We start from the raw sequence: 13,766 nt of genomic DNA on the forward strand, positions 1-13,766 counted from the left end.
GAAGTACTTTCTGGGGGACTAACAAATTGAATTAACTCCATGAACGGTCAAAGAAATGCCAAAGCAATGGGAATTCGCCCTAAAATACCAAGACTGCTGTTGTGCATCTCCTTTGCCATGCAGGTGTTGAAAAGCAGCACAGCTAGGAAGCAGTGAGCGATCCTATCCAGTAGGATGTGAAATTGCAAACATAACAAAGCAGGAAACTCCAGGCATTGCAGAGATTAAGGACTTTCTTACAGTTTTGGAGCATGCCTCTTCCCCCTTTTAAAACTTCAGAGCTCCTCTACACTCACATAGACTCTCCCCTCCCTTTCATACTTCTTCACTTGTCAACCTCATCTACCCTCTGAGCTTTATCATCTCCAAATTGCTTTTCTTTAGTGTTTCTTCTTCCCCACTTAAACCCATAATCACAATAGTAACAAAGGCATCAATATGACGCTCATCACCATCACAATAATCTCTGAGCGTACACATCCCACCCCTTTCCTCTTCCTTCTTCCATTTATTTGCATTGTCCAGCAGACTGGCAATTACCACGCATTTATGCAATGTCTCAGATAATAGGGTTCTGTAGCAACTACCACAACAAACACAATTATGAGGAGCCATGTTCTGATTGACCTGACACAGCCAACAGATTTCCCTCCACATTATAAATCAAACCAAATAAAAATCTCTAAAGGAAGCAATTCTTTGTAACAACCACCCCCCTCCAACGCCACAGCCCCTCTCCCAGTTCTCAGTTTTATTCACAACTTTCTTCCTTCCAATGTGCAAAGCCGTGTGCGATTCCAATTAACCTCTTTGATGAACTGGAAAATAAACATGCCGCTTTTCTGCAAGAGAATCCATTTCAGCACACAAAGAAAACAGTAAACGAGTTACCAAATGAAAACCAATTAAAAAGCAACCTTGTGTGCATTAGATCTATTGCAGATAGCGATTATCCCCTTTGTACTCCCTTCTTCTCAGGGCTCGGTCTGTGTGCACCTGTGGCGTGAAGAGTCCGAGCTGACACCCAGCACCCAAGCAGCTACCCCTTTGCATTAACAAGGAAGACAAACACTGCCTGCAAAAACACGCGGGCAGAAACGTAAGCAGAACGCCAAGGTGATGATGAATAACACACTCCTGAATGTCAAGGTACGGGGGGGGGGGGGGGGTTTCATAACACCCCAGCTTCTTTCCCACGTTGCAACAAAATAAAATGTAGGTGGAACCAACCTCCTGCTGTTATTAGTACAGCAAAGAAAATTAACTCATTGAAATTCACCCATCTGTTCTGGCCAACCATTTATGAGTAATTCTCAACATTTCAGTCACCTGAAAAAAGAAGACAATAAATTCTCGGCCCAAACACTTCCTAACCAGTTAATATTCGAGATCACAGATGATTAAACTACACGGAGTTTCATACTTTCAGTGAGCTTTCTTTCTTGCCTGACTTCCTGGCTGCTTTTTGTCTCTAGCATTTCTCTCCTGCTTCTGGCAGACAAAGTGGAGAAGAAAAGCGAGGAAGGTTCCTGCAGAGCATCAGGATTACAGTAATTTCCTACCCTGAAGCAAGGAAAAGTTTGCTCAGGGAGCAATGACCTGTTGCTGCTACCTAATCCTCCACCACCACCTCCCCCCCCCCCCTTTTTTTTTTCAACTTAGGTTTAAAAGGTGTTTGCATTTGTAAAGTTATATAGCCCAGAGGCAAAGCCTAGTGCATTTATCTCCTTCCTACCCCCAAATCCACAGGAACAATACCTCCCACCCACACATTTCCTCCACCTTTTTATTGTCGCTGTGGGCAATTTAAAACAGAAAACTGCGATTCAGAAAGATCTTCAATCATGCACCTACAGTTCATTGACATTTGGTTCACATCCAAGCCTGATGTGAATGTAGATGCCACTCATCAAAAGGACAGTTATGCCACGGATAACAAATCTTCTCAAGTCCCTAAATTAAACAACAGTATTACCACAGGGACAAAGTTATTTTCAAAGCATTCTTGGTATTCTGCCTGCTTACCTGCCCTTGTTCAAAACAAAGGGAGAACTGTCCTCGCACAGCTCTACTTACATTTCCTTTCAGCATCCTGAAATAAGACCTGTTTCAGATCCAACACTTTGTTTTCAACTGGGAAGGTCGGCTGGGGAAACAAGTCTCTACTTTTATTTTAACAGGGGGAAGGGAAAATACATGACAATACATAGGGAAGCTGGGGAAAGAAACTTTCTTACATCATTGCTTTTTAAGTTAGACACAAAAAAGGTCTCAAAGAAATTATGGAAGAAACATCATTAATGAAAAAATAACATTTTAAGAGCTGAAAGAATCCACTTATCTCTTGCTCACTAGAGAACACAAACAGCAAAGTAATGACTACTTACATATAATATGTAGGATATAATCCTTCAAAATACCAGCAATGCTTTTTGGCCTCTGTACACTGCAAAGAAAGAAAGAAATATTATTAATATTTCCATCGGACAATGTGCAATTCTAAACGCAACCGCTGAGTGCTTATAAATACCCTAACTTTGAGCAATTAGAAAAGGTGTCTTTTCTCAAAGACTTCACAATCCTAACACACACAAGAACTGGGAACTCAGTTAATTGGAACTGCAACGTGCCCTGTTAGGATTCAGAGCCTTCACACCAGGCTTTGTCTTCAGGGCCCCAAAGGTTACCACAGTTCATGACCGTGGTTAATAGATTCTGATACGGGATCCAATTGCACAGCAAAACTCATGTCTTAACAGGATCTGGAGAACTTAAGAGCCCATCAGGGCTGTAGTCACTTAAGAGACCTCCAAGGCATGCCGGGTTTGACGACACGAGGCGTATGAGTGCAGAGCGGATTCATTAATTGCAGGGAATTACTCATCTTCGTGGAATTCTCTGCGTGTGGAGCCAGGCTTGGAAAGGCACAGAACAGAGAGCCCATGCTAGGATCCCAGCTCGTCTTCCTACACCTTGGAAATGTTTCAAGCGTTCATTACGGCATCTGGGAAAGGAAACTGCTTTCTGCAGTCCGGGGGCATTGTTCTCTCTTGCAGACTGTCAGCATATCCTTGTTAAAGGATGGTGACAGGCATTCTCGTGGCGTGTGTGGGAAACGCACATCATTACGGGCACGGCTCGAGTACAGACAGCAGCGAAGAACAATAGCGGCGCTTAAAAAACAAAACCAGATGTCAAGCCCAAACTACATAGCCAAGGCACAGAATATTCCTGCGTATCCTGCTGACACTGCTAGCATAAAATGCCGTCTCCCTTGCAGATGTGGCTGCAGAAGCTCCACCACAAGCCGTATGATCTGGTTGCACTCGGACTGGGTGTTCCGGGACACCCTCCACAGAGCAGCAAGCGTCATCTCAGGGGATTTGAACAGCAGCTCTCTGCTGCTCACACCTGACACCCAAGGTCAGGGAGCACTCGCACATCAGCAGTACTTGGATCATCCTTCATGTTCACTTGGCAGCTCACCTTTAAATAATAGCTCATATAAGTTTATTAGCCTCCCTGAATCCCAGAATACTAAATGAATCCAGCTAAGACAAAGACAAAGCGTTTTTACATCTCTGACTCTCACTCCTCATGAATAAGAAAGGCTGCAAGCTCTTTAACGAGCATCTGATGAGCTAAATCACAGACAGATCAATTACAGCCCATGAAGACAAACTGCTATGGATTAAATTGCTGAGACCAATATGGGGATGGGGGAAGAAGGAGATTTCTGATGCATGTGATCAGGCCTGTCCACTAATCGTAAGATGGGCTCACACCAGCCCTCAAGATACACAAGCTTTAGGTTCTGTTGAACGGACTGGAGTTTCTTCCTTTGCGGAAAAACAAAACAAGACAAACATTCCTCATTCATTCCCTTCTCAAATCCGTGCTGCTACTACAGCAATGCATGCAGGAGGGCTCCACAGCAGCTGCTGGAACAAGTGGTATTCAGAGAGCTATTTCCACATTTGCCCTATTCCCCTTCCCCCCCAGAACCTTCCAACTTCTGAAACCTTTCTTCTGAATGCTGTCATCAGCCTGCTGTTTCCTCATACTCTAAAATGAGAAGTATGGCAAGTTTCTCTTGGTATCACCCTACAAAGCTATATCCATTGTAAATTCAGCAGGTCCACTGCAGATACAGAGCAAAATACTTTGGCTCTTTTCCTCTGCAAATCAGCAAGCCCTGGCTAAAACCCCAGTACCTGCAGGTCATCCCCTTGGGAAGTCTCATTTTGGAGTCCAGCTTGCAGCGTACGCTCCTACATGTTTTTCTTCCTGAACCAATATGATTCACTGTTTACCTCAACATCCTTAAAGCCTTCATCAGTCTCAAGCATTTTAATTGATGTTTTCCCAGCAACGTTTCTGAGCCCGTGGAGCCTGCACACCCTTTACAAGCGTAAAGGAGGCATTTATATTCAGTGCTCGTTCTGCCACCCTCCTCCCCACACTTCAATCCACTTTGCAAGCTCTGAAATGAACTGGGAAGATTCCTCCCTTCCCACATCTTCCAAGCTGTAAAAATCCTGTTTCTGCCTCGATTTATTTTGACTTTTCTGCTTCAGACAGCCAATATGCTCACTGCTATCCAAAAAAAGGCTCTAGCCTAGGAAAGTTTTGCACATAACTATTCCCTCCAGCTTACAGGGCTTAGACACATACACTAAAAATTATTTGGTGCACAGACTTTATTTTTGTTCTGGGTCCTAGAACGATCCTGATTCTGATTTTTTTTAAATATCCAGCCTGAACCTCCCCTATTGCAGCTTGACTGCATTCCCTCAGGCCCTATCGCTGTCACCAGAGAGAACAGATCGGCACCCGCCCCTTCACTGCCCCTCATGAGGGAGCGCTGAGGGCCACGATGAGGCCTCCCCTCGGCCTCCTCTTCTCCAGGCTGAACAGGCCCAGTGCCCTCAGCCACTCCTCATACGTCTTCTCCTCTAGGCCCTTCACCATTTTCGTCGCCCTCCTCTAGACACTCCCCAATAGTTTAATGTCCTTTTTGTACTGTGGTGCCCAGAGCTGCACACAGTACTCGAGGTGAGGCCGCACCAGCGCAGAGCAGAGTGGGACAATCATCTCCCTCAACAGACTAGCAATGCCGTGCTTGATGCACCACAGGATAGGGTTGGCCCTCCTGGCTGCCAGGGCACACTGCTGGCTCATATTCAGCTTGCTGTCAGCCACAACCCCCAGATCCCTCTCTGTGGGGCTGCTCTCCAGCGTCTTGTCCCCAAAATGTAAATAAGTATCTGAGGGGAGGGTGTTGAGAGGATGGATCAGGTCTCTCTTCAGTTGAGCCCAGCGACAGGACGAAAGGCAGGGGGCATAAACTGAAGCACAGGAGGTTCCAGCTGAATATGAGAGGGCACTTCTGTATTGTGAGGGTGGCAGAGCACTGGCACAGGCTGCCCAAAGAGGCTGTGGAGTCTCCTTCTCTGGAGTTAGTCAAAACCTGCCCAGAAGCCATCCTGCTCAGTGTGCTCCAGGTGATCTGCTAGGCAGGGGCATTGGACGAGATGACCATCAGAGGCCCCTTCCAACCCTGCTCATTCTGTGATTGTGTGGTTGCGTGACGTTTCCATGATAACACCACCACTTCATGTAAGCAGGAGATGCTGCTTGTTTCTACCATCCTCCTTGGGCAGTCAATAGCTGATGAAATTCTGATATTCTTGGCTGATGCCAAGCTCCCAGCCTGGACCCCAGCCTGGCAGACGTTGCTCCTGTCAGCATGGAGCAGCCATTTCACATCAGCATCTTCTCACAACAGTCATGTTAATTCCCCAAGAGCTGCCATCAGGGGCACCCCAAGAGCCTTCTGATGTCACCACAGAGTCACTGTCACCCTACAGCCTCACAAGAGGCAGCTGGCCATAAATGCCCCGAAAATCCAGCCTGCGTCAAGGCTGGTTGGTGGCACTCAAGAGCTTGAGGTCCTACTGCTGAAACATCAGAGGTGGTGTTGCTAGTGGAAGGCACAATGTTGAGGTCCTTCCTGTGGAACAGGAGACATCGAGGTCTTTCCTGTGGCAAGAGACATGGTGAGGTGCTTCAAGTTGCAGGTGAGGCATTCAGGTCCTTCTGGTGGGGCACAAGGCATTGAGGTGCTCTTGGTTGGACGTGAGCTGTTGGAGAGCTCACAAGGAGATGTCTGCCACCAGCACTGGGTCTGATGCTCACCGTCTTTTGAGGATTACATCCTTGCAGTTGTTTGAGACAAACCCCTGAGGCAGCTAAGAAACCTCAGCTGGCAGCAACTAATTCCAGTCCGCAAACAGAAACAAAGGGGAGATAGCTCACATTAATGAGATAGGAGCTCAGACATCAAGGCTGGTGCCCACTCTGAGAGCTCCTGTATGAAGCCAAACCATCTCAGAGTTTCTAGAAGTGTTTGTTCATGCCTTAAAAAGCCACGAACCTATTCACTAACAACAAAAAAGTGTGCTTATGGTTGTTAAACTAAACTTACTTATGACCCTGTGGAGGCTTTCAACTTTTCTAGGAGAACAGCTCTGCACATTTCGCTTATAAAATTCCTCCTTCTATGTCCTTTAACAATTTGGCGCAGCTATAAAATATAAATACAAGAGTATGTTCGTTTTTTAAATAAATGATGCAGGTCTAATTGGGTGTGCATATGTAATCTTTAGAGAATTAATGGTATGTGAATTAGCCAGATGCTTGAATACGTTCCTTGAGATTGAATATTTGGAGAGAAAAAACATATAACTTCTTTCTTTTTAAATAAATCAGGATCTCTCCTGTAGCCTGTTTTCTCTGACAGACTACAGCAACGTGAACGGCAAGCCATGCTTTTCTGTGGCCTCTAAATTCACTCAGATTTCCTCTAAGAAAGGAAACATGTTTCCTGCCACAGATTGAAATTGCAAATGTTACCACTGCTAGTATGAACAATGAGAAAGAGAAGTTACTGAAACATTAACCAAAGACTGGTTCTGATCACACCATAAAATGGAGTACATACGGATGCACATGGTGTGGGGGAAGACAGAGCAGGCAGGCTGCTCAGTGAATGTCGGAAGGTATGATACAGATCATTAGTTATGCTTTGCAGGGTTTGCAGAAATATCTAGCAGGAATATCCTCCACACTGCACATCATTATCTTTCCATTCACAGGACAATAAAAAGAGAACAGATCTGATCAATTAATTACTCTTTGCAATCAAGGGAGCAGTGGATTTACACCCAGTGCTTTTACTAGGGATTTAAAAAATAATTATATATAAAAAAAAACAATTCCAGCACCCTCTGCAGATGGTAAATACTTTCCAATACAAGTAGAATCAATTTTTGTTATGGGTAGCAATGAAAAAACGAGCCTGCTGCTGATGGACATGGCTGGGGAGGGCGGGGGTAGGAAGATTGCTATCTGTATTCGGAAGAAGCAGTCAGGCTGAGTTTGTGACATCTGCTCAAAGCCAGATTCTGCAAGAGGCACGGGTCTGCTATCAATCACAAAGCCAATGAAACTGTACCGGCCATCAGTAACCGAGGGCGCAGCTCTTTCTTTTTAACCAGACAAAAAGCTAGATGCTACACACAACTGCCCTTAAGGATTACAATTACAAGAGCCCAAAGAGGTAAATTCAGATGACAAAAAGCAGGAATTTGACGGAGTGACCCTGCCATCCTGACAGGACAGAAACGGCTCCTGGTTTTCTGGGATGGCCCCACTAGTGGCTGCAAACTCCTGTCCTACTAGTGCTCGGCAGCAGAGTGCCGACTAGTGCTACTAGTAGAGCGCCAGTTGATCCAAACCTCATTCTTGTGGCTACAGCCTCTGAAGCTCTGCTATAATTAATTCATCCACAGAGGAACAGGGATAAAGAATTAAAAGCCTGTAAGACGTGGCATAAGACCTCATTATTTCTGAGCATCACACAATGTGCGACGTTGGAAAAGGATTTCCCACGCCGGCGTACAACCAGAACTGCCTTCCACACAGCCAGACCAAAACCAGTCCACGAGGAAATGGGAAGGATGAGACCTTTGGCTCCACACCATCTGAGAACCAACTGGCTTTGCCTCTGTCACCCAGGCTCTGTCACAACAGCCACCTGCACTAATGATCTGCAGTTTTCCTGGTCCCTGTACCTGACAACTGCTTGATGGAGCCCAGACAAAAAGATGGGGCAGTCTACAGTGCAACCCTAGACTGAATAATCGGTTGCAGAAGGGACATTATTGGCTAGGAATCACAATGCTTTATGGGATTTGACCTTTACAATTGTATCAGTTTTCAGAACGCTATCCATTTCGGTGCCTAGACAAGAGCTGAAAGCATTATAAGGTACAAGCTGCTCATTAGATATGGTGCACTGAAATCAGAGGGACTTCTGCATGCTGAGTTTGAAAGATTGGATTTGCAGAGACAAGATGAGCATGCTGCTCCTCCATAGCCAAGAAAAGGGCAAAACATCATCCATTAGAGTAACAGACGGTATATACTGAAACGGGAAAGTGCAGCCTAAGGGTGAAAACAATTTACTACAGAAAATACATTTTGCTTTAGCCTTGCCTGAATCCATCAAAATTCATCCCTACTTCTTTCTCTGGTGAGGCTAACAGATGAGGGTAAAAGTAGCCCATCTCCAAACTACTCTAAGAGACCGAGCTCGCAAGGCAGTCCACCACTGACTGCAGCAAATACTTCTGTATTTTGTATTGCAAAAGCAACTCTTACTAAAAACCAGGATTGCATTAAGGTATTATTTACTAAGCTAATGAGGAAACAGAAGAAAAGCTTGCTATAATAGGATGCTGGCTCTATCCCACACCAAGCTTTCCCTCCTGCATAATGCTAAACAGAACAGATATTATTCCAGACACCCAGTTGTTGCACCAAAACCTCAAGTTTACAAAGTCATGTAACACACAGTACAAAGAATTGACTTTTGTATTTTTCAGAGGGAGTTGTTCCTGTTCCTTTAGAAAGAAGGGAATAGTTCTCACACAGGGTTCTTAATAGAAGCAACTTCTCTGCTTCTTGAATTAAACACTCTGCTCTTTACAGTAAAATTTCAGCACAAGCATTTAACTCATGTTAGTTCTTCTGGTGCTCTCAGCACATGCATTAATTTTGAGTTAAAAAAAAAAAAAAAAAAAAAAAGATTAATGAGAGTTTCACATTAGATAGCCTCTCATCAAAAAGCTTTACTTTACATTTAGATCTATTAACCTTTCCCACAAAAGAAATACAAATATCCCTCGCATGTAATTTCATTTCAGGAGCCTGACTTCTTTTTTTTCCCCCCTCTCCTCCCTCCCACCATTATGCAGCAAATTGCAAATGCACTCCAGTCCTCGAATGCTACAATTTCAATTGAATATAATCCTTTCATCAGTCTCCTAGGGGGAAATATAAATAAATAAATAAATAAATAAATAAATAGAGAGAAAGCAAAGGGGAAAGCAAGCCTCGTGTCTTGGAGCCTGCAAGAGGCCTCAGTACCTCGGACAGCGCCCAGCACTCCTCTGCCCTTGCCGTCATCGTTGGGACGCTCAGTGGGAAATATCCCACCTGGTCTACACTGGGATGCCAAGGAAAAGTGCCAGGAGACCCTCAGCACCAGAGAAGATTAGGACTTGTGTTCCTATTTGTACATGCGTGGAAACAGCAGGGCTCGCACATGCGTGAAAAATGGGCTGGGGGCTAAGCCCCACTGGTGGGACCAGCGGCACAAAGGGAGGTCTAAGGGCGGATGTGTAAAAAAGCATGAGGCGTGCCACATATTGAAAGCATTTTCACCTAAGAAAAGCAAAAAAAAAAAAACACAAAAAAGTCAACATTCCAGCAGAGTCTCGCAGCTTCAAGGGGGTAGTGGTAACCTTCTCTGTTCCCACTGGAAGGAAAAGGACGTAACATTTTCCCAGCTCGGCTAGAAGCAGTTGATCTATTCCAAATGGTACTGGGCAGGTTCCACAGCTCCAAAATTGAATTTAGCTTCTGCAGTTATTATGTTTCCTTTTATATGTGCAGGAGAAGTAAAGGCAAGGTTATTATTTGCATTCTTGAGCTACAGAATAAGTCATAAGTCACCTTATAAAACAACCCATAAAGGAGGATGTGGGGGGAGGGATCATTTGTCAGGAATTGGAATAAAACCATGCCAAGAGTGAGGGTATTTACAATTTCCACCCTCAATCTCCTTAAAACCAAAACAAACCAGATACTAGTTTTTACAGTCAAAAAGATTTAATCATACAATGATTTTACTTCAAAGCCCCTCATGAACACTGGTAACGCTATAAGAGACACCATGAAGACACTTGGTTTCCTTCGACGAAGAACTGGACGCTTGATTCATCTCCATCCCTAACCGTAGGCACTCACTCTTCTCAGGAACTGCTACGGTTTTGAATATTTAGCTCACTCAGAACAAAGTTTAGATTTAGCTTCCGCCCCCCACCCCTTCTCCTTTTTAAAAATAAATCTAAAACCGTGCCACCATTCAGCCCCTTCGGTTCATGCTGAACCGGCACAGTGGCCTGTTTCCCATGCACATTTCATTCTTACAATTTACCGTCCCAAGAATGAAAACAGCCTTTAAATTACCTCATACTTCAATCCTCAGGGGGCATCTTTCATCTCCCATAATAGTAAAACCAAAGGAATGAAAGACCAAGTCAGGCAAGATGGATTCAGAACTCAATTTTCTCCGTCAGTTGCGGAGCGGACAAGGTTGAGGCAGTAACAGCACGGAGCTGCAGACGCTGGTTAGTTACACTATGACAGCCCATCAAAGCCCATCAAAGGCTACAGGAGAGTACATTTCTTTGGTGGTTGCAACACCACGACACAGGGCAGCTGATTTGGGAGTTCCCAGGCTTTGTTCTGCTCGTGTTATGCATCCCCCACTCACTCATTTGTCCCGCAGGGAGCGAGTGACAGGACGGAGCACAGCTGCATAATGACAGCCAGTCTTGCTCCCCTTTCTTTGTACCCCTATTTTTCATTCCTGACATTTAATCCAGCGATGCACACCTTCCTCAAATCCTTCTTATGCGCAGCCACTGGAAACAAAAGAAGTGTTTGTTTATGCAGCTAAGACTTTCCTTTGCAATTCTGAGATATTTATTTCAAAACTGCAGACACCGGATCAAAATCCTTTGTGCCTTAAAATCCTAAAAAAAAACATATGTACCACTGAAGGCAACACCTCAGACTCAAGAAACAAGATACAGAGTCCATGACCAATTGCGCACCCAGTGCAGGGAACAGAAGAAATTGGCCGCAATGAAATATTGTGTGAGTGCTGTTCCCCTGTAAGGTACACAAGGCCAAGGCGAGTTCTCACTTTCGAGAGCTTATTCCAGAAACTCATCATGCTTAATGCCATATTATTGTTAAGAGCATCTGTTCATTTTAAATCAGATTACATATGCCGTGTGTGTATTAAACAAGTGAGCATCTGAATACAGTGGAGATGAAAGAGGTTACCTTGGAAACATTCTGGTATCTGAAAAGCAGTTTTTGAGGAACCTCGGCATGTGAGAACCCAGGTTTCTTCTTTTTTCATTTCTTCTTTGAGCAGAAATAACCTACTTCGATGCTCTGCTTGGGAGCTTCGTCCCTAGCCTAATCCCACCTGCTTAATGGTGAATTGTAAGCCCTGCAGCCAGGTGCTACGGACGGCTCCATTAGCCATCGTGATGGCATCGCTCACATCCTCACAAGGTGTCCTGATCTCTCGAGGTAAAAGCACAGATCTGTGATTTATGGAGCAGCTCCAATCTATACTAAAGCCATGTGAAGACCACAACAACCAAAATGGAATTGGAGACATAAGTCTAAAGGAAACTCTAGTTCATTTGGGCCAGCTCCATTAAACTAGCTACCTTGAGGTAAACAAACAAACCCAAAAAAACAACCCCAAAAAAAAAAACCACACCTCACATCGTAACACAAAGGTGCAGTTGGTGTGGTCCGCAAGGCTATCTCAGAGAGCAGGGCTACGTCAGCCTGATTATTAAAATGCTGAAATAGTCATCTCCGTGTTGCAGTCCAGAAAGCTTTTTGCTTTGGCACTCAGCTTCCAGAGCACTGGAAGGAATTTATGGGTTTGGGTTCATCAAGACCAATAATCAAGTCTCCCTTTGCTCATACACAGTTCATTACATTTCCTGCTGACTGGCAGCAAACGTCTCTTTCTCTGGGCAAAACTTTCCTCAAACAAAACCAGCAGAAGAGCTTGACCTGGTATAATTTGTGTTTGTTTAACAAGTCAATTCAAGCTCTCAGGGAGATGCTCTATTACAGCTTTTGGGTACACACTCACCAAGTGGACTGAAACATCGATGCCTTTTAAATTAAACTAAGACTCTAGACTGACTGCTACTTAGACAGACACCAATGCACTGCCACAGCGATGGTATATGATGATTAGATTCCAGGGCAAACACAGCCCAGCAGCTCTACCTCACTCCTTATTTCAGCAGAAGAAACGCGGTGTGTTCGTCCTTGGAGTGCTTCCCATGGAAAGACTACTCTGCTCTTTCTGGCAAGTAACAATGCCTACTGATGGCAAGACATTTTTCAAAATGAAGTAACTTCCTACAGAAGACCATAATATTTATTTGTCTTCTATTAGGAACCTGGATTTACATGAAAAAATGATCTCCAATGTCCCAGCTTGTCAAATTTCAACACAATCCACTAGAAGCGTTGACAAGTTTCTTCATTTAAATCAAAAGCACTCCAGCTTTTTTTTTTTTAAAAAAAAAAAAAAAAAAAAAAAAAAAAGCGTTGTTTCGTCAGTGTTAGTGATCACCCGAAGTTTTCCACGTTTAAAATGACTCCCTGGAAGAAAGAGATGGGGGAGAAACAGGAGTGTGTGTGTGTCGGGGGGATTTACTGCAGGTTCCAAAGACGACTGGCTTCACGTAGGTACTGGATACACGCAAGCAGAAAATTGCAAATACTCTTTGTATAGCAACCGTGCCTTGGCTCATCCTGCTTTGTAACTCACACTCCACCCACGCCACAACTCGACGAAGCACATGCTGGATGGTGATAACTTTTGGCATGCCTCTTCTCTCATTCAATCACTGTGCGCTCCTTGCCCACGCATCTGTCCCCCATACACCTTGGGATTTTCCTTGGGACCTCTTCAAGCTTTCAGCTTTCTCTACCAACAGTTACGATGCAAGCTCCCTAGCCATCATCAGCAGACCTCTAGCTACCACTCTGGTGGTCTGTGTTTCACCTGATGTTAAGCTCTCCTGCTTGCATTTGATGGCACACATCTGTGTGTGGGGAAAGATGCTTGACAAGACATACAGAAACGTCGGGGTGCTGCAGTCAGCTCCCTCCTCTTTCACACAGACTACACAGATAGCACAAATCTCTTCCCTAAGATTATTTTCCTCACAAAGAGTCTTTGAAGTTTCCTTAGGGACATTCTGCAAATGATTACGGCAAGACTGAGATGATGTATAAATGAGACATCAGCTCTCCATCAACATGGAGTCTAGACTCCAAAAAAGTTCAGCACTCCTGCCTGGAGGTATCACTACGGATGGATAATAGCATGAGATATGGACATCAATGTTTAATTTATACACCTAGCAGCTCGAAAATTATTCAGCTGGACTGAAAGTGTTGAGGACTTTAGTAGTGCCTGCCCACATTAGCAGATGGAAATGGTCAGAACCAAATACAGGTGCACTCGCACCTTTAGCCAGCAGTCACAACACTGTGTAAACCGAACTTCAGGAGGAAATTCA

At 44.5% G+C, this 13,766-nt stretch overlaps 1 protein-coding gene across 1 annotated transcript in view; it reads right to left on the reverse strand.

Annotated features, from left to right (window-relative positions):
- The window catches only part of VOPP1 (VOPP1 WW domain binding protein), a 59,439-nt gene that overhangs the window by 19,542 nt on the left and 26,131 nt on the right, over positions 1-13,766 (reverse strand). The window contains exon 2 of the mRNA XM_084283122.1: positions 2,388-2,446. Within this exon, the coding sequence (XP_084139248.1) occupies positions 2,388-2,446 (59 nt within the window). The remainder of the gene's footprint in view (positions 1-2,387; positions 2,447-13,766) is intronic.

This window comes from Netta rufina (assembly GCF_964035555.1).
Source record: "Netta rufina genome assembly, chromosome: 2".
In the NCBI taxonomy this organism is placed as follows: domain Eukaryota; kingdom Metazoa; phylum Chordata; class Aves; order Anseriformes; family Anatidae; genus Netta; species Netta rufina.